Raw genomic sequence first — 20,834 nt, 5'->3', positions numbered from 1 at the left:
CAGGGTGGACTGAAACATAAGCCTACTTGGCCAAGTAATGAGTTTAAAGCCATTTATACTAGGCATGGTGACATGCAGTGAATAGCTAGGACATGCAGTATAATGAAAGATCATAAATTCTGATTAGAATTTGCCTTTGGCACAGAAAAACCAATAATTTGAATTCTTAAAAAAAAAGTGCAAATGAAGTGCCTCCCCTGGGGATTTACAAGGATTGTCAAGTACAATACCTTTGCGTTGTCAAGGCCACAACGCTGCCTGAGGATTTTTAATCTTTCCAAGTAAACTGAAGGCCCCACTTCCTCCCCATTTGTGTTTCCTATAGATGATGATACAGTGTGGGTAGAAGCAGGAACGCATGTTCCTTCCATCTGAGGAGAAATTCCTGGAGGATAGGGGAAGAGGGGAGGGAGAAAAAAAGTAAAAAAAAAAAGATTAAACACACCAAAAAAGTGTAAGCCTCTTGGTCAGTTCCTTGAAATAAGATGCAATGGATGAAGAATCAACCAACCTACAAACTACCAAGCTATTTACATTTGCTAGTATAGGCATATCAGCCCTTTCATTTCCTTGCAAGAACGACAATTGAAAACCAAGAAGACAAACTGCGACATTTAAGAAGTGGCAGCAGAGCAGCTCCAGAAGTAGTGCTGAGGCTGACAGCTGAAGACAACAGTGAAGGGAGAGGAAGATGCTGATCTAGATCAGCAGTAACCATTATGTCCAACAGAGAGACCTCAGCAATTAGCAGGATGGGAAATATTTGGAGTCTTCTGTCTTTTTCTAAGTTTAGTAGTACTTCTGGGCAGACCTCACCACTGATTCTAACCCCTCTTTACCTCTTGTTCATGTAACTTAAAGCTGCTGCTTCTTCCAATTCAATCTGAAATAGTGATTTCTGGAAGGCATGTAGCAAGGTTTTTAAAGCTTCCCTACCAAAAGACTAGGAAAGGATTTTATATTATGAAAAAACCTTTACATTCTGAAATGAATGGCAAGTTCTAAGACTTAGTGTGGACAGGGATTTGTTTTCACTAGTTTACTGCAAGGGTATTTAAAATAGATAAAAGGAGAACTAAGGTTAAGCATTTATACTTTAGTCTAAATAAAGCACAGTTGCAAGATGGAACAATATCCTTTATTACATCAAACTATTATAGTTAGGGAGGGGGAAAAAGAAAATCGGGGCACAAATTCTGTTTTGAAATCTCTAACTGTTGAACTAACATTTCTTGGTTGTACAGACTTTTAGGACGAAAGGTAGAATCTTCTGTCCTATCTAGTCAGACACATTTAGGAGGTTCTGAAAGAAACTTACATTGTCTTCCTAAAGTAATTTAAAATACAGGGATAAGAGAAGGAACAGTAGTAGGAGAAAATGCTAAAAAGTCTCACAGGACAGTGTGAAATGTGAAAGAAGTGAAAGTTAAAGGTAGTTTTGCCAGACTATCAGTTTTTACTGTCAGCTAATCATTTGTTACATTCCCTCCCCAATATTGCATTAAATACTCATTTGTGCTTACATGCAATGAAAAGACTCACTAACAAACTAAGTGTTTTACAGTAATTTATTCAATTGTAAAGCTGATTTATTGGAAAGGGGTAATCACAACGACTGCTGTAGAAAGAGTTCAAGTTATTTAAAATAAACTTTTCAATTCCACAGTAAACAATATTCTACCAAAAAAAATCCTGGACCATTTTAGTAACCAAAAGGTAAAAGGAGAATTTGACAGCTGCTGCTGTTATAAACCAGCTGTATACTTTGCAGAAACAATTCTTGATACCAGACACATGAAACATAGGCTAATGTTCAACCCACACTACAGGATACGAATTAGAACCACTTGTTTACCAAGCCTTTCAGATGTTTTCTACATTTAGTGTGACGATGGTTACAACATCTTTTTTTGTAAACTAAGAACGCATAGTCCCTGCAAATGGTGCCTCATGAAGCAACACAAGTGCCAAGAAAATACGTGACTCACTTTGAAAGTCCATAAGCATCTGCAATTATTAGTTTCTACCAGGGGACAGATATGTAGCTGCCCTCCTTATATCTCTGCTTCTCATAAATCAAATCAGTTTGGCTGTAACATGTACCTGTAGAAGCAGCAATGCGTCCTTTCCCCTCCCGTTCTGTTTCTATCAGCCGGAGGCCTCTTTCAACATAGCTCTGGAAAAACTGAGAGGAGTTTTTCAGGAAGGGCTCAATGTCTGCATCAGAGTATTTCTTTTTGTATTCATACAGCTCTGCCAGACCCTGGGAGGGAAGAGTTCCTGTCCATTACTACAACTGCTGCATACACCATTCTAATGTATCATGCCTTCTCCCTTGCAGGAAGGGAGCACTTACCTCCTTAGTGTTCTCCTTGGAGCCAATCTTCTTAAATATTTCTGCCAAAATATCGTTAACTTTGGCCTTCGAAGCCTTTTCCTCCTAAAGAAATAAATAAAAGGAGACTTCTAAAACAAAGTGAATAAAAATGAAGGGAAGTTATGACGAACCCACAGTGCTCTCAGACCTGCTAGCTGGATACAGAGCTTCCAAGATGAAGAAAACCTTGAAGCAATTAGGGTTTTACATAGCCACTGTTTACACAGAATGAGAGTAAGGACATTATCAAGCTGTAGGACTCCTTCTGAGAAGCCAGTGCTTAAAACCTGTTTTGGGTATGGTTAACTTTTAGTAGATCAAATGCAGTATCAGGCAGCATAAAACCTATGCTGCACACCTGAATGTCTTAGAGAGCACTTCATCCTGGGATATTACCTGAACATTCTGTGAGTAACAGAAACACACTGCAAGTTCCCAAAACAGCCATAAATAAAAGTGAAACCAGAAGAGTATTTCCAACACTAGTTGCATGTTGGAAAGGCAATTACTACTTCATATTCCACAATCACAAAAACTAAGCTTGTTTCTTAAATAAATTGCCTTACATTCCCTCTCCCCATCAACACATTTACATTACTTACTATGCGAGAAGCCCCTTTTTCTGTATCCTTATCAGCTTTGCTTCCAGTCTGGTCCATGGAGTGTTTCATTACTCTACACAGGTGAGCCTCCAGCTCAGACTCATTTTTGTTGTCTATCATTGTTAAATGATCTAAGATCTATAAGGAGAAAAAAGGGAATAAATTTAAAAAAAAGGAAAAGCTTTAGAGACTGCATGAACATCCAGTTTAAAAGTACATGACTAGTGACTGCTCTGACCTTGGGCCCTTTCAGCTTGCACAGGGTGTGAAGCAGTGTCTTCAGTGTCCTTATAGGAAACTCACTCTTACATTGCTTCAGCTTCTCTTTGGGAAAAACCTTCATGAAAATGTGGATATCCAGTAGAATCCGATCCAGATTGATGCTATTAATGGTTTCCGGAAGAAGACGCACCATTCTCCACAGACACTGGAATGAGAGGCTGACTTAAAGCAAGACAACTCAAGGAAGAAGCATTTAATTATACAAGGAAAGATTATACAAAACTATACTTGAGCCATTTCACTCAGCTACCACATACAGACATGCACCATGTCTGTCTGCTCAAGCTATATTTGCACTGGTATATGCTTTCTCTTTGTAACTAGCTGTACTGTATCCAGATCCTTCTTTAGAGTTGATGAACAAAAGTAGTGCTGACTTCTCTACCAAAAACAGGAGATTGAATGCTTTATGTGAAGAAATTTCCGCAGATAATGCATATATGCTATGTACACCCATGCACAGCGCCAGTTCTTTAGGTTTAACCTCATTAAAGTTAAGAGTGTTGTATTATAAAAAAAGATCACACCCATGCTTTAAATGCAGACTTTTGCATGTTCACTCTGCCTGTCCTTAGACATGACAAAATACAAGCCAGCTCCAGCCTGGGACTGTTTGAATCCATAGTACAGTGCTGTGCCTAAGCAAATAAGCCCAGCAGGTGATTGCACACCTCTGTATGGAGTGTGTATTAGTATACACAAGCTTCAGTAAACTAGTAGCAGGTGTTAAGCCTTCTGGCATAAGAAGTCACTATATGCAACATCTAATTATAAGATTATAATAAGAGTTATAAGAAATATTTCAAGTTATGGTCACTTTTTTTTTTAAATATATCTGTTCTTTCAGCTAAGTTGATTCAGATAAACCAAGTTCAAAACCTCTACCACAGGCTCACCTTCATGACAAGTTCTGAAAACTTAGGAGAGCTGGCTGTTGCTAGCAGACTGTCTTGGAGCAAAACAAGCAGAGCACTAAAAGGAATAAATTTGTAATAGTTACACAGGAAAAGTGCTACACACAGAAAAGATGCCAGCTCCCCACAGAATACCACACCAGAGACTGGGGTTAGTCCAGCAGTTTACATCACATTGTGTAACAGCTCTCTCTTTCTAGTATGTTACAAGAGTTTAAGAGGCAGTCTGCTGAACTACAAAGCATATAGAATCATACTAAGCTGGTTCGTTTAGCCTGCCTCCAGCTGTGCAGATTGTGCAGTCAAATTCTAATCTCCACTGACAATCAGTGATAACTCTTCATTAGCCAGCTGAATGATTCTACACACATCATTCTTTGCTTACAGAATGAATAACAAACTCAGTCATTCAAGGAACACACAAGACAGGTGAAGAGAAGCAGTAACTGCACAATTTTCATTATATACCTCAAGATGTTGGTCTGGTCAGACTTTTCCAGAACTTTCACTACCAAGAGGTTGACCGATCGGATGACCTGCTCACCCTCCTCAAGGTCTTCAACCCGAGAATCCAGCATTAATGTAATAAGACCATGCATTAGGTCCTTCAGCACACCAGTGGAGGCCTCTCGAGCCAGACTCTCTATCTGAAATAGCTACGAATTGAAGACAGTATTAGAATTTTTCCCTGCACACAATGCTTTAATGTAGGGATTTCTCTAGACTACACTGTCAAACCATTTGACATCCCCCACGTCCCCCCCCAGCATTAAACAATAGAAATGTAACTAGGAAGAAGGTTATTTCTACAGAGTGACTTCTGAAAATACTTAGGCCACCAACTAAGCACTCAGAAGTAAGGCATATTAAAACAGCTGAATAAAAGCGTTAAAGTGGCTGTATTCTGTAGAAGCAACAAACAGACCTTCTTCCCCAATTTCTCATTCCCCACTCTCTCAAAAGGTGCATTGGTGAGCAATTAGTAACAAACCTTCACAGATAAGACTCAACAGTAAGCTAACCTAGGTACAGGACAGACATTCCATTCTCCTGCAACTTCTGCATAGAAATTATTTGCTCTTCACCTTAACTTTTAGGTCAAAGCCTTACCGAGATCATGCTCCCAATAATACAGCTATAAAGTTTGACTATCTCATCTTTGTCTAGCTTCTCATCTGCCATGTGCGTATTGTAGATTAGCCGAAGCTGCATAAATGTAGCTATTAGGAATTGGTCGATGTGGCCAGACATAGCTTCTGCTTTGTCTTCCTGTCTGAGAACCTCATCAATCTAAGATTTAAAAACAAAACACCCAAGTAAAGTCAATGTAATGCAAATAGTGCAAAATAACTATAATTTAAAAACTCTTCTATAGGAAAGGTCTTGCCCTGACCAGTCCATTTACTAAGGCACTTATATTCTAAGCTTTCACCTGAAATCAGTAGCCACAGACTCCTATTACTAATTCCAATACAACCAATTATTGATCTTTTAAGAGAACTGCAATCCTATCCTGCACACAAACGAAAACATGAAATGCTGCATTATGGATTTTGGAATTAACAACTTTATGAAATCTTCTGGATAAAATACTTTTAAGTAGTTAAAGCCACCCTAGAAACATGTAAAAGATATGAGGCAAGACAATTCTTTTGCTGCGGATCTGTAAAACAGTTTACATTTAAAAGTTAAGTCTCACTGGCTTAACTGGCTTTTTCAAACTTATAGCACAGATACTTGACAAAAACAGAGATACATGCTTTTTTTTTCCCCTCAGTGCTTCTGTATTAAGAGTGTATTCTACATCTTCCAAGTGAAATTTCTATTGCTAAAGCGAGTCAGATGGCCCCTGTGCACTTAGTTTTGTCATCAGGGAGATTCTGAGCAGAGTCCACGTCTCCTGACATGACTGCTCCACCACAGTGCAACTCATCACCCTCGCAGACAAATAGGTTAGTACAGTGTGATTAGTTGTTACCTTAATTCGCTTACCTGTGCCAGAGCCTGGATGCTTGTATTTATATCACCACTGGCTACTTGGGAAATGACAAAGTTGATAGTAGAAGCTGTGTTACTGTGCATGTCATCAAAGTGTGGGGATACAGCACGGATTCTAAACAGTTGAAGAAAACGGGATTCATTATTCCTTGGAGAGATAGCTCTAATTTACACGGAACTGCTATATTTAATGATGGTTTACAGACAAGGGAAAAGAATTTCATTCTTCACAGAGGATACTCAAGGAAGGAATCATTCCTTTTAACATGTCTATTGCACTACTTGTAAAGACACTGATGATGCATTTACAAACTCAAGATCTTTTTACTATAAAAACACATAAGCAGAACCCAGGTTTTTCATTAGAAATAACTGCTCTCCAGATTCCAAAACAGTACAACAGACCATCGCTTTGACATCTCTCTTCAAATTAGCTGACACTACCTTCTTGTGTAAACAAGCCTAAATGTAGAAGCTAGCACGGTCAATTCAGCTTCTCAAAATAGTTTTTAAGTAGCCCTACTGGTTTCACTTAGGAGTTAAAACTAGACTCACTTGGGCTCAGGAATCAAGACTGGCTCAAAGATGTCATCTAGCTTGTGCTGTACAAGTGCTGGCATCTCACATCTGACAGTACCGTTGTCATTTTCAATTTCATCAAGATCCAGCTGAAATTCCCGTGGAACTGTGTGCGTTGTCTCAGAGTGACTGCCCATGTTGCGATTTTGGCTATAGAAACCCGGGGAGAGGTGTTTATTATATATACACAAGAGGCAAGAGTACTAGCACTAGCATCCACTGGTAGCCCTAAAGCTCTCATAATAGAATAGCACAATTTTGAAGTTCTGATTTCATTCAAGCTCCCTAATAACCCCTTTTGCCTTTCCCCTAGCCATCAGTAAAACAAGCTTTTGTAGGCCAGAAAAGCAGCTGCTTGTTACTTGTCTTCCTAGTTTCTCTTATAACCCACCACAAGACTCCCTGCATCTATGACAGGTATGCACTGGTTCATTCTGAGAGATATCTAGCACAGTTTAAAGTAGTATTAATGGAATATAGCATTACAGTTAATGAGTGGCTTTTTTTTTTTTTTTAAATGATGGATAGGATGCGTATGTACATAGCAACCTTGCCAACTCATCTGAACCTAGGACTCCCAGCGTCCCACGTGACTTGTGCTGCATATTAGATTTTTCAAGGAAATGTTCTAATATATAGTTGTCAACAGGGACTTTTATTCCAAGATAATGAGCAGATGGCAAGGAATACAGTTTGAGCTTTTTGTTTCTGGTACTGTTGCCCCAGGCTCTACAATTCACACATGCTCAATCCACTTCTGTGCTGTATGTCTGCCCTAACAAGTTAAGAACAGGATCCAATCAACACCAAGTTCAATGTAACACACAGGAAGTTCTCCTAATATTTCTAACAGCTGCTTAATATGGAAGTGCCACCTCTGCCTGCAGTCACCTTGGCAGAAACCTGTATTTTTGGTTTCTTTCTTTTCTTTAAGTCAGAGACCTGTGAATAACGTAGAACTGGCCATAGTAAACCTGTCACACCCTCAGGAAGGGATGACTAGGATAGAAATTGAAAGATACAAGAGCCTTGCTACCAAGGAGTTAGTGGGCAGTACTTACATCCTATAAGTGCGATACATAATTCTGTCCATGGAGAAGCAGTGAAAAAAGGCACAAGACCATTTAGAAAGATTTCAAGACAGACAAGACAAAAAAGTTTCAGACATTTTGTTTTATATCATTTGGCCAATTTTCACAACATGCAAAGATGATGATACAAGAACTAAGATAACATCGCCAGACATGATATTAGCACATACACTATACAGGCCACAGACCATAACGTATCATTACATACTTGAGTTTGGAGGACATGTCCTCAGCTGGTCCCTTCCGCAGCATGCTAGCATTAGCGCTGATGTTTTGAGTACGCTGAGGTTTCTCTTCTGCCTGTCTCACTGGAGCAGCAGACGGTCTCTTGGCTGACCGTTTTATTCTTTCCTCCAGCATGCTCATATCTTTCTCAGAAAGCTATAACACACAACGCTTTCACTCAATTTGAGTTGTATGGATTTTAGAAATCTCAGTCACCTACAGGAGGTATGCCACTTATTACTGCAGACTGAAGTTCTCTAATAGCAAGGGTAGGAACTGTCAATACTACCATCCAGCAGCAATCTAATAGGGCCACTCTGGACTGCCAGATGCTACTTCAGGAGCTAATTAACCCATGTTGACAAGCTGTAATACTAAATACAGCTATTTCTAGCCCACATAATTTCCAAGAAACAAGTCATCTTGAATTCAAACCATGATACTACCATATGTTTCCAATTGTTGCTTGTGTTTCTGAAAAAAAAACAAACCAAACAAAAAAATCCCCACCCACCTTTCTATATCCCCTATTAGGAGCCCAGGCAATGCTTTAACACTACGGACCCTGCCACAGAAGCCAGAGTCCTTTTAACAGTTGACTTGTTCAATGTACTTATAATTCAACCTGAACACAAAGCAAGCCAACTGAACACTCCAACTCATGAGCTGAAAAGAATCATATTTACAGGCTTACCTACAGGACCGAGGTTACCAATAACTACATTTGAACAAAAGTAGCCGTGACAGTTTTGTGGGAAGTACTCTCCAGCATCCCTATGATTTGGAAATGATTTTTCCTGAAAAGCCATACATTTTGGGACTAGATGGACCATACTGAAGCTCAGAAAGCCATGGTTAGAAGGGGCTGAATGGTTCAGGGGCTACAGTTCTTTTTTTAACCTCGAAAATCCAAACGCAAATGGACTATTCAACACTAAGGAGTAGGCAAATTGCACTCTGAACAATAGTTAAAATAAGACAGGAATCTAAAATGTTAATGAAAATGCAACATTAATTATCATGGAGATTGTTACCAGGGAAAATAAGAGTCACATTAAATTTTAACATTTCAGGAAGCTGGGAAGGGGAGGGGGGAGAGAGAGGCAGCCTTGCTTCCCTGCTCATCATACGTCAGAAAATATCCATCTAATAGCTTGTATACACTATGGCATATAACACAACACAAAAAGTTTGTACAGGCATTAATCTATCATATTCCAATCATTTTAAGTGCTGCTAGAAACATTACCAAGACCACAAATTCAGAGAGCAGAACAGGAAAAAATGGTCTAACAGCTCTTGATTCAGGTTAGAATTCAGTATACTTAATCTGTCATGCACAGTAATTGTAGACAACACAGTGAACTAGGTTTCCACTGCTGGAGACTGGAAATTTGAGTTTTGCCACCTTTAACTTTTACTGCATTTTAGATGACATCGTTAAGTATGATTTCCAGAGAACAAAACTGTGTTGCTTTGTACTGCTGCTGTACTGACACAAACCTTAAGCACTGGAGTGCAGTAAGACAAAGCAAACAACCCAAACTTACCAGACTTCAACTGCAAAGCTGTTGGTGGAGATGGACATAAAAAAAAGCTGAGAGGATGGAGCCCCAACAACTAGCCTTTTTTGGCCAAATAAGTTATCCAAATAAGTTATCCAAATATTCTAAATCACAAGTGTTACCTATACAGTCAACTATAAAGCAAGTTACTCTTTATAAACAATTTAATTCCCATGAAAGTCAGTGTTTTGCTCATTTCTTCAGTTTAGTTTTTCATTCATGAACACCCAGGTTATATATCCCACAATCAGGAATTAACCAACTAACTTTTAGAGCATCTGTGGTGTAGCAAGTTGTTTTCAACATTACAAAATGCTCGACACCAACAGCAAGATGTACCATGACCAATTGCAAGCAAAAGTGCTAATCCCCTACAAAAGTGTAAGGATTTGAAGAAAAAAAAAAATCTATTTCCAGTTACACTCACATTTCCAATCAGCTTGAACACTTGGTCGCCATGAACATTATAGACAGTCACAATGGTGTTGAGTGCAGCATTGCGCACAGTGTTGTCCCTGTCACCAATATGAGTTGCCATTTCTTTTAAGGCTTTCCCTGGAGTTGGCTGGCATACATTCATGCCGTATGATTCAACCAGACATCCAAGCTCTTCCAGGCATTCTAAAGGAAGAAAATGACACGTGCACATTCAGTTTAAAGCTGCTGGGAAAAGAGCCCTCCCAATTTCTGTGTTGCTTGCACAACTTGAACATTCACTGTAGAGAAGTGTCAAGCATAATGCTAATGATAGATATATTCCAGGTGATTTATGGGATGAATAGTAAACTAAAGGTTCAGACTATTTCACACAGATAGCATCTAAAAGCTGTCAGTTATCCCTACACCCTTCAAATATTTCCCATTACCATATATGAGCAATGTTACAGTTAACTTCACATCTAGGTAAGTTTAGAAAGTTGTGAGCTTGCAATGCTGTATGTATGTATATAATTTAACTTTCTGGTTATATCAGGATAAGATGTTTTCAAGGTGACTAGGGAGTTGTTTGAACTACAAACACCATACCACAAATAATTTCTGTAACAAAGTTGAGACAGATGTACAATGTAGAGGCATTTCTTTCCAAAGTCTTGATCAGATTAACTGATTCCCTTAGTCACTTGGACAACAGTACTGTCACTGTTCTCTCCACTACTGTTTCACTGTCTTGTGAAAGCTTGTTGTAAGACAAGCAGCTTACTCAAGGGAGACTCATAATCTTAATGCTGATAGCAATTTAACAAATTGCTCATCCTTAGAAGGTATGGACACCAAAAATAAAAGGCAAGATGATATTACTTTAAAATCCGATCGTTTAAACACTTACAAGCGTTTACATAAAATGCTATACATAGGCAAATCTCACATTCCATCAAATGTTATTATGCTGGGTTTTTCAAGGTGCAAACCAAAGCAATTTCAAGCACTTTGCAGTTGCTCAGTTCATCATGCTATTTCCCACCTGCACGCTGTTTTGAGTTTTTGGATTTTGTCCCCTCCATGATGAAAGTGAACATCTTGCTGGCTGGATAGATGAGACACATCCTGTTCAGAATGGCACGTACATCCTTGCGGATGACATCTTTCGGTTCTCCTACCTAGTGGAAAAGTAAAAAAAAAAAAAAAAGGCAGAAGAAATACAGACTATTTTAAACAGTCTCCTGATACTGTTGATTAGTCTAAATGTTAGGAAAAGCCAGAATTATTCTCAGTGCAAAAATCCTTTTGGGTAAATGGCTTTTAAAGGCAAATATCCAATACAGAATCATAGAACCATTTAGGCTGGAGAAAACCCTTAAGATCACCAAGTCCAACCATTAACCTAACACTACCAAGTCCACCACTAAGCCATGTCTCTAAGCACCACATCTACACGTCTTTTAAATACCTCCAGGGATGGGGACCCCACCACTTCCCTGGGCAGCCTGTTCCAATGCTTGACAACCCTTTCGGTGAAGAAATTTTTCCTTACATCCAATCTAAACCTCCCCTGGCGCAACTTGAGGCCATTTCCTCTCGTCCTATCACTAGTTATTTGGGAAAAGAGACCGACACCCACCCCGCTACAACCTCCTTTCAGGTAGTTGTAGAGAGCGATGAGGTCTCCCCTCAGCCTCCTTTCCTCCAGACTAAACAACCCCAGTTCCCTCAGCCGCTCCTCATAAGACTTGTTCTCCAGACCCCTCACCAGCCTCGTTGCCCTTCTCTGGACACGCTCCAACACCTCGACGTCCTTCTTGTAGTGAGGGGCCCAAAACTGAACACAGTATTCGAGGTGCGGCCTCACCAGTGCCGAGTACAGGGGCACGATCACTTCCCTCCTCCTGCTGGCCACACTAGTTCCGATACAGGCCAGGATGCCATTGGCCTTCTTGGCCGCCTGGGCACACTGCTGGCTCATATTCAGCTGGCTGTCAACCAACATCCTCAGGTCCTTTTCCGACAGGCAGCTTTCCAGCCACTCTTCCCCAAGCCTGTAGCACTGCATGGGGTTGTTGTGACCCATGTGCAGGACCTGACACTTAGCCTTGTTGAACCTCATACAATTGGCCTGGGCCCATCGATCCAGCCTGTCCAGATCCCTCTGTAGAGCCTTCCTACCCTTGAGCAGATCAACACTCCTGCCCAACTTGGTGGTGTCCGCCAACTTACTGAGGGTGCACTCAATCCCCTCATCCAGATCATTGATAAAGATATTAAGCAGAACTGGCCCCAGTACTGAGCCCTGGGGAACACCACTTGTGACTGGCCGCCACCTGGATTTAATGCCATTCACAATATATTTGGAATGAACATATTACAGCATTTGATGGTACCCTGCTATATTCCTCATGAAAAATAAGGTTAGTTTCTGTAGAATGAACCGTACCTTTAGGACAAGATATGGGATGAAAGAGGATGCTTCATTTTCAGTAAGGTGATATTCTTCTTGACTCAGCAAATTGAAAAGCAATTTAAGGTATTCAAGTGCTTTCATCAAAACACTTGTGTTGGTATCAAAGAACCGCAGGGTAAGCCATTTTAAGATCAGATCCAGGCAGCTGATGACTCCATCTTTTTCACTCTCCAAGTGCTTGAAGGAAAAAAAAAAAGGGTATGCAAAATGAAACATGCTGTTCAAGAAAAGAACAGAGAATAAGGAAAAGCTGTGCCTGATAAGACAGTCTACTTGTATTGATTGATTCCTAGAATCATAAGTACTCACTTTTAACTTATACAAGCTTTCTGAAATTCTAATAGAAGTCTCCGGGGGGAAATTTTCCGTTTTCCCAAGAAACAATACTAATACCAATTTCATCGTTCCTCTGAAAATTATTTCTATATATGTTAAAGTTTCAACTTCACAGAATGACGACACCTGGCTCCTCAGAGAATTCCTATTTGATTTTAATTCAAGCAGAATCTTTCATAGCAGAGAATAATTCTATACAGCGTCCTCTACCACCACAGATCCAAACTCACCTCAATCATAACAGCCAGTGCTTTGTTGTGGTGCTGAAAGTCTGCATGAAACATCTCATCCTGTAGCCATTTGGCCACACAACTGGACATCTGAGTTTTTAGCTGCTCAATATATTCGTCACGGGGAGTAGTGAAATTCCACTTTAACACCTGTAAAAGGCAGCATTTGGAACTCAAAGCAAGCAATACCTTTTCTTCCTGAAAGAATCTGTAAATTGCATCCCTTCTAATTCTGCTTTAGAATCTGTTTTCAAAGTCGTCTCATTATCAACAAGTAACGGGAAAAATTCAGTGGTGTTTGCTCACCTTGGCTTACATGAAAAATTTTCTCTATGTGGAGTGGTTATCTTTAGGCCATTATCTTAATTATTAGCACTTAATTAAAGTGGTTGTCTTTAAGCAATAGATAGGTCTATTTACTAGCAAGTTACAAATAATATGCATGTTTTAAATAATAGAATTTCCCTACAAAATACAAGCTTGATAAGTGGGGCTGTTCAAAATAAATATATTAAAGCACGTACAATATATCCTAGAACTCTGAAGTTAGTCAACTGTTTTCAGGTAAAAACTTGATGATACTTCACAACTGAAGATCATCTCTTGGAAGTTGTAAAAAGGTCTTTGGCTTTTATGAGAGTGTATAAATGCACAAAATTTGGAAATAAGTAGAGAAACACCACAGTAAACCAGATATTGGCCTTTGAAAGTCAACTGAAGAACTAGATAATCAATCCAAGGGATGGACAGAGACTAGCACTTTCATGCCATAACATGTTTAATTCTAAATTAAAAGCCAAAAGAATGCGTTAAAATTACACTTCTTCAAAACTTGTGAATACATTCAGATTTTTCTCACCTTCAGACCTCTCTCATCTCTCATCCTCTGTTCTTTCCCATTTGGTACTATGATAAAAATAGGACCTGATTTATCATCATCTTCCTTCAAATTAGGCTTGCTTAGCACTTTCTTCCCCTGTACACCCTGAAAAAAGCAAGGTATTAACAGGCAACACAAGACATATATGCCTCAGTCCCAGCAACTGCAAGTATTAGATACCAGCCAACCTCATGCTGCCTATGTGTACAAGAGCCAGAGAGAAGCTGAAAGAATAATGTTGATTAGAATTTTAAAAGTATGTGCTCTGCTGCTGTGGAAGCAATACCCATGACAGTGTGCGCAGTAGTACCCTGTGAAATATGACACATCACTCTCAACCAGTGTGCTAGTCACCCACACACATCCCTAAAATCCAATGTGGTACCTGTTTGATAGATTTGCTCTTTGTCAGACTGGTACTGCCTTTGCTGAGGCTTGTATTAGCTTTGGACAGGCTGGTATTGCCCTTGGACATACTGCTATTAACATCTGACCGCTGTAAATAAGCCACAGAAAAGGCTTTGTTGTTAGACAGCTATTTAGTCTTAAGAGTTACCATTCCAAACCTTTTAATGCGTTCACAGCAAAGGCATTAACTCTAGCATCAGTTTTGACAGAAGAATACATCGACTTAGGCAAATCTACCACATCCTTCAAGGCTTGTTCCATTCATTCCTGCCATGAATCTGGACCTACATCAAATGTTCTCGTTACAGCACTACTTTACACAATGGAGGCAACAGGACTGTAGAACGATTTGGGGTTTTTTTAGTTATACACCTAGGACAAACTTTAAAGTTAATAGCAAAAAAATTACTGTAACACAAAACAACAGAAAAACCTAACCCCAAATTCAGATGTCATCAGTTGAGATTATTATGCATTTAAGCATCTTCCTTCCCTTTTTGCACTTGTGATTAAGAACATTTTAATCTCTCCTTTACAGTATGAAGGGCAATTTCTTTTGATACATGTGTTCAAAATTACTGTTTGAAGTATAACATTGGAACTGCAATGGTAAGAATGAATTCTCAACAGCACAAAATCAAGGAGGCCAAGCAGATTTAGAACACAGACTGAGCTGCTCACAAGACAGCATTTTTGACAACACAGACTTAAAGAATTAAATAGGTAATGACAAGAGTAGTGGTTAAGTAAGTGATATGGGAACACTTGTCATTTCAGAACTCAGACAAGCATAAAGATTCTCAGTAAAAGCAGTCCCTAGCAAGGGCTATACTCTTCTACCTATAATACATTAACGAACTACAGCTATTAACTTCATAGAACGGATTTTATACAAAATGAAATCAACATACCTTAGCTTTAGAGGAGGCTCCTCCTGCTTTGGCCTTTTTGGGATCAGGCTTGGATTCCATGGTATTGGACCCCGAATCTTCAGCAAGTGCTGGAGAAACAATAGACCATTTCAAACTACCAAGAAGCCCTTTTAGGTCAGCACAGTTTTCCATTCTTAGGACAGAAGAAAAACTGTTCATGGATACAATACGTTTATCACACAGAGGTCTGAGGATTTTAGACCCATAAAAGAAGTTCCTTAAATTCCATGTTAGCATACAAAGTTTTCATAAATAATATCATAATATGTTAGCAAATTTGTCATTATCAAAACAATTTAAAAATGCACACACACATATACTGTGCAGGCTAATGTCTAGAGCTGTAGTTGCACCCAGCTTGAGCAGGCAAGCTAGCCCCAGCAGAGGGATAAGGCAGGACTGCTTCTTCAAGTCACCTGTCCCCTAATCCCATTACCCTCTTTTGTGTCAGCACAAGCATTCTGGTAGCCCCACAGTAAACTATACTGAGGAAACAGTCCAGATAAAAACTAATGTGAAAACATTTAAAAAATGTTATGTTAAAATCAGATCAGTATTAAAAAAAACCCAACCCTCTAGTCCATGGCTTTTAGCTTCAATACCAAGTAGATATTTTAAAAGAGCAGCTGACAGATGGTTGTGTGGAAAGGAAAAACACTCCTACATTAGAAGTTGACTCAACTGCAAGTAAGACCAGAACTGCAGACAGAACTCACTAGATTACACAGCTATTTGTAACCCTAACTATGCTGAATTCCTCTCCTGCTGCTAAGTAAGCTTCTTCCTCCGGCATGTCAAAACGCTTCAAAAACCACCCTTTTCTCAGTCATTTCTCAGAACGTAAGAGAGGTTACCTGATGCAGGTTGGAATTTGGCTGGAGCTGCTCCCCCTACCACTCTGGAAGATGCTTTAGCAGGAGCAGCTGGTTTGGCTGGCATGTTGGCTTTGGCTTTCTCAAGCATGGCCAGTACCTGGTCTTTGGAAGTTGGCTAAAGAACAGAAGGCAGAAAAAGAAGTGATAAATTTGGAAAGGTTAGTTATACCAATTACTAATACATGCCACAGACAAGGAAAATGACAGTAGTTTGAAACAAGCTATTCTCTGTTTAGCATCTTCCAGGACGCTTATCTTAGAGCATCAATGTTTTCAGATATTTCTGTTCTGAGATAAAACACCTTTCCATTAAGTTTCTTCTGCAAGACCTATGAGAAACATGTGAACCAGCAATCTGTTTTAGGTGAGCAGTCCTATGACTTTAATGGAGTGCCCTAACAGTGATTCAGCACTCAAGGGTCTGTAAGATACACCAAATTGCTTGAACACATGCCTTAAGATGGCTTCTAAGGCATACAGTTGGACAGTAACTGGTATAGAAGCTATCTGCAGGTAGATTTTTTTCAGAAGGACAGGAGTTTGACATTTATTCACTCTTAAGTGAGAAACCTGTGGTGGCAGTAGTCTATCTGAAGTAGAGAAAGCTCTAACTCACAGCCTCCTGATACTATTTTCAGCCCCCCGAAAGCATTCAATGCAGACAAGCTTACATGACTCAAGACAGCATATCATGAGATTGTGAATGTGACTTATTAATACCCACTCGTTCAAGGTCACGTTATCTAATCTTAGTGACAGAAATACCTTCAGCTTGCCGGTGGCTTTTGCCATCTTCTCAAAGCCAAGATGCATCATAAAGAACGGCAGGGCATCCTGCGCCTTTTTACGCACATCCCCATTCCGATCTTCAAGGCAGGAGTACAGGTGAGGCACACACAAGAGTAGGTCAGAAGGAACAGAACGGAGGGTAGGCAACTTCTCAGCCAACCAACCAAGAAGCTGAAAGAAAGTTTTATAATAAAAGTTGCTGAAGAAGCGCTCACAGTGCTCTGTCAGGCCACAAGAGCCCGAATAGTAGTCTTTCACATACCTCTATGTAAGTAGGAAAAAACCCACCCCAACCTTTGTTCAGACAAATATTCTTAACCAACATCAACTTTCATGTAAGCAATTAAAAAAATTTTAAGGATTAAATACAGTATATTAATACACAGCTATCTTAAAACTTGGAGCCTGGTCTCTTAAGACTGCATGGGCTGTTTCTCCCTTTCGAAAGTAACATCAGAATTTCAGCTGCACTTTATCAGCCTCAAACATATTAATGCCTCCACTTCAGTTCTAGTCTTTATTACCATGTGGTTAATTTGAGGGAAAACACACTAGCTCTTAAAATGCTGATCAAAACAGACAAAAGTTTCATTTCAGAGGCACTAAAATCTGAGTGGCAGCTATAATGCAGGAAGAAAGCTCGTTATTAGCCTTTTGAAGTTTAACAATTTTATGTCAGTATGAAGACACAGCTACTTGTTTACTCATGTAATGGTAGCATTGTGTCATTTCAGTCTGCATAGATAAACATAGTCCATAGCAAGTAAGGTTATCTTGATTAGACTCACATAAGGAGAGGTTTACTTAACAGAAGCCTACCTCTTGTCTTAGGAAAGGATTTTCTTTTTTGAGCTCCTCAGACAGGTCTTCCCCTTCCAACCACTCTTTCATGCCAGTTTGTTCAGCCCAGGCGTTCACAGTTGCTAGTGCAGCAGCACGAACGTTATTCTGTAGCAAGAACAAGATTTAAGAATAATCCTAAAGAGGGGTCAGAAGATTACAACAAAAGAGGCAATAGATTCATCCTTCCCATGAAAAGAAGAAGCTTCAATATCACAGGCTTTGAAATTTCTATTTTTATTCACTGCTTGAGAAGTCTAAGATTCAGAAGAATTCCGTTTTAGTGACGGTATCAGCTGCAGAAATCACCGAATCGGACACTATACTTACTTTTTAAAAACTATGGTAGATAAGTTTAATGAAGAGGGACAAAGGATATTTTTAAAAGCACTTCATACCTGCTACCATTCATTGATGAGATTTATGGGAGTCTCCTAACTCTCAAACAAGCTATAGAATAAGGTTAGTGATTTATGTAATGCTTAAAATAGACTTAGCACATTCATAAACGAAGGCAAGTGGGTTATGGAGCCTGTTATTAGGGCACTCTTATTTAGGACACACACGAGCAAAAGTCAAGTCAGGAACAGGGGAGCCCTCTAACTCCTACCAATTTCCATCTTTAGTGGTTTTTTCCAAGCAAAATTTAGAACAGCACACTTTTTTGAAGCAGCTATGTGAAGTTGCAAGAAGTCAGATGGAATACTTAACTATGGTTCTTCAAAACTTTATCAGTATAGACATGACTCCATACATATGACTCTCTCCTGTAGGCTGAATTTCTGAGGCAAGCTGATAATGTAACAGACTCATTTAGCTTTAGTATGAATAAATTTTAAATGCAAAGGTAGTATCCAGACATGTATCTAAACAAGAAGTGAGCATCCTTGCAAATAACTTGTCCCATCTTTAATCTCATTGAGGAAAAGAAACAAATCGTGTGCTGCAGGTAAATAGATGCTTATCAGCCTCTCTGATGAGGCCTTGATTCCCATCACCCAAACTTAATTTGTCTTCACTTATGCTACAAGCTGTTGATTTTTCTCAACTATTCAGTGGGTCCACTATCAACATTTCAAAGTAGGGCCTAAAAAAGATCCTCTTCAGAAACTCTAGCAACTGGATAAACTGGGTAAATCTTGCAGTACATCAAAAAAGTTACTACTGTAACAATATGTTTGAATGAGTATACAATCCTCTGTCAGCATTATAGTGCTTACAAGTAACACTGGTATTATGCATTTTAGTAACAGTACAAGTTAATCACAGCTGGTCTTTATCCTTAAACCATGTACTTGGAACTGAAGGGAGCTTGCTGTTTCCTCAAGATAATTGATGAATAAAAGAAAAATCCAACTTCATCCTGTAAAATCTCAGTTCTTTTAGTTCAAATTGTTTTCTCATTAAGAGTCTTACAGGTTTTTATCTAGCCCTAGGACCAGTCCTAGTCCTTCCATTGCTTGGGACAAGTAGATCCAGTTTCTGCTCTTTTTCCTACTCACATTCAGAGTAGAGACATCTGAAGCATGCCACCTCTGATAATTGCCTGTGACTTCTGGCACAAGACATTGGCATCTTCCCAAGCCTCCTTCCCCCATTGCTTCAAATAGCTCTCTCCCATGGTCCTAGCTTTGATTTTTGACATAGCATCTTGATAAGCTTGACACTGACATTATACAAGCTTCAGTGTCAGTTGTGAGTGTCCTGTTTCTACCTGCAGTTCAAAGGCCTCCTACACAGTAACACAAAGACAACAACGTACACTGGAATCCACACTGATACACTAAAAGAACAAAAAGTTCTACAAGCAGCTTTACCAAGCAAACCTGATTAGCATCTAACGGGGTATTTTCAGCATTAGAAGTATGCATACAGTCACCACACTTCATTTAAAAGCTGAATTATGACACTGACTGAGTTTATTTGCAAGCAGCAGAATACATCTCAGGCAGAATATATATTCAGGCACACATTCATATTTGGATAATAAGTTGTCATTTAGGCAAGAACCTTTCAAAAAAATTCATAAGCTTCCAAAGAAGTTTTAACTACCATCCACCTCTCAAAAGCAAGTTCAAACAGCAATAGTTTTTCTCAGGCACGGCACAACTCAGATTGTGAGCGGCAAAAAGGAAAGAGATCTTGATGGGTGTCCTACCTTACTGTCTCCTAAGACTGTAATGACAGGAATGCCCAAATTTTTCACATGCTGTTTGATATTGGGGCCCATTGCTGTTGCTAGCTGCTGAAGAATGCTCAGTGTTTGTTGCACCTGCACATAAACAAAAAGGCTTTGAATAAAATACTGTTACAACCACGTGTGCAAAACTCCAAGTCATGGGGAAAAGTAACACTGCTGTATACCTAGGCTTTTACTTTAGAACGCCTACTCAATGATATCTATTCCAGACTTCAAATTCATCACATATAGATAAAAATTATTTCTGAGTAAATTAAAGTTCAACTAAAAATATTTTCAAACAAGGGACACTTCACTTTTGTCACAAGCAGAGCAATTATTCAAACTTTTTTTGTTTGTTTGGGTTTTTTTTTTTTTTTTAGATTTGCTTACATTACATTCAGAGTAGAGGTAGGTTCTCTTTTTTGAAGGCTTTTTTAAAAATACAAAACAAAGGCAAATATTTATAAAAATAGGCAAATGTATGAGCTAGAAATACACAGTTCACTGTTTTCCAACTGTTGATTTCATGACATTGTAACAGACTGAGTAATAAGCAAGGTTCAGAAATCATAAATGGTTTGTCTTAAGTTCCAAGATGGAAACAGCTGAAACAGGATTTTGAATAACATACCAAGATTTTATTGGAGTCATTGAGACGACTCTTCAAAGCAGCTGGAAGTTCTCCTATGTTTGGCTGTATGAACTTAGCATCATTTATTATGCTTGTCACTTCATCTAGACCTTCCTTTCTGATCTTCCAGTTTTTGTCCCCAATCTTAGACACTAGTTCAGCTGTGATCTTATCACTGTAAGAGAAAAAAAAAGTAAAAAGC

General features: G+C 39.2%; 1 protein-coding gene and 1 non-coding gene across 3 annotated transcripts in view; both read right to left on the bottom strand.

Annotated features, from left to right (window-relative positions):
- The window catches only part of CKAP5 (cytoskeleton associated protein 5), a 55,616-nt gene that overhangs the window by 3,437 nt on the left and 31,345 nt on the right, over positions 1-20,834 (bottom strand). The window contains exons 22-44 of one of the 2 annotated variants that reach the window (XM_076344529.1): positions 20,633-20,807; positions 19,978-20,091; positions 17,799-17,927; positions 16,956-17,150; positions 16,170-16,305; positions 15,295-15,383; positions 13,955-14,080; positions 13,096-13,245; positions 12,503-12,706; positions 11,096-11,231; positions 10,061-10,254; positions 8,052-8,224; positions 7,814-7,837; positions 6,729-6,902; positions 6,168-6,288; positions 5,286-5,465; positions 4,644-4,831; positions 4,158-4,233; positions 3,218-3,406; positions 2,980-3,117; positions 2,357-2,440; positions 2,104-2,263; positions 231-385 (exon numbers count right to left, since the gene is read on the bottom strand). In XM_076344529.1, the coding sequence (XP_076200644.1) occupies positions 231-385; positions 2,104-2,263; positions 2,357-2,440; positions 2,980-3,117; positions 3,218-3,406; positions 4,158-4,233; positions 4,644-4,831; positions 5,286-5,465; positions 6,168-6,288; positions 6,729-6,902; positions 7,814-7,837; positions 8,052-8,224; positions 10,061-10,254; positions 11,096-11,231; positions 12,503-12,706; positions 13,096-13,245; positions 13,955-14,080; positions 15,295-15,383; positions 16,170-16,305; positions 16,956-17,150; positions 17,799-17,927; positions 19,978-20,091; positions 20,633-20,807 (3,310 nt within the window). The remainder of the gene's footprint in view (positions 1-230; positions 386-2,103; positions 2,264-2,356; positions 2,441-2,979; positions 3,118-3,217; positions 3,407-4,157; positions 4,234-4,643; positions 4,832-5,285; positions 5,466-6,167; positions 6,289-6,728; positions 6,903-7,813; positions 7,838-8,051; positions 8,225-10,060; positions 10,255-11,095; positions 11,232-12,502; positions 12,707-13,095; positions 13,246-13,954; positions 14,081-15,294; positions 15,384-16,169; positions 16,306-16,955; positions 17,151-17,798; positions 17,928-19,977; positions 20,092-20,632; positions 20,808-20,834) is intronic. The other variant, XM_076344531.1, reaches the window with a different exon arrangement.
- On the bottom strand, positions 6,008-6,118 carry LOC143163893 (small nucleolar RNA SNORD67). The gene has a single exon (XR_012995983.1). It is a non-coding gene; the product is annotated as a small nucleolar RNA SNORD67 (small nucleolar RNA).

Source organism: Aptenodytes patagonicus, chromosome 7 (genome assembly GCF_965638725.1).
Source record: "Aptenodytes patagonicus chromosome 7, bAptPat1.pri.cur, whole genome shotgun sequence".
Lineage (NCBI taxonomy): Eukaryota > Metazoa > Chordata > Aves > Sphenisciformes > Spheniscidae > Aptenodytes > Aptenodytes patagonicus.
Note: the sequence above shows the minus strand (reverse complement) of the source record. Positions and strands in the feature narration are given on the sequence as shown.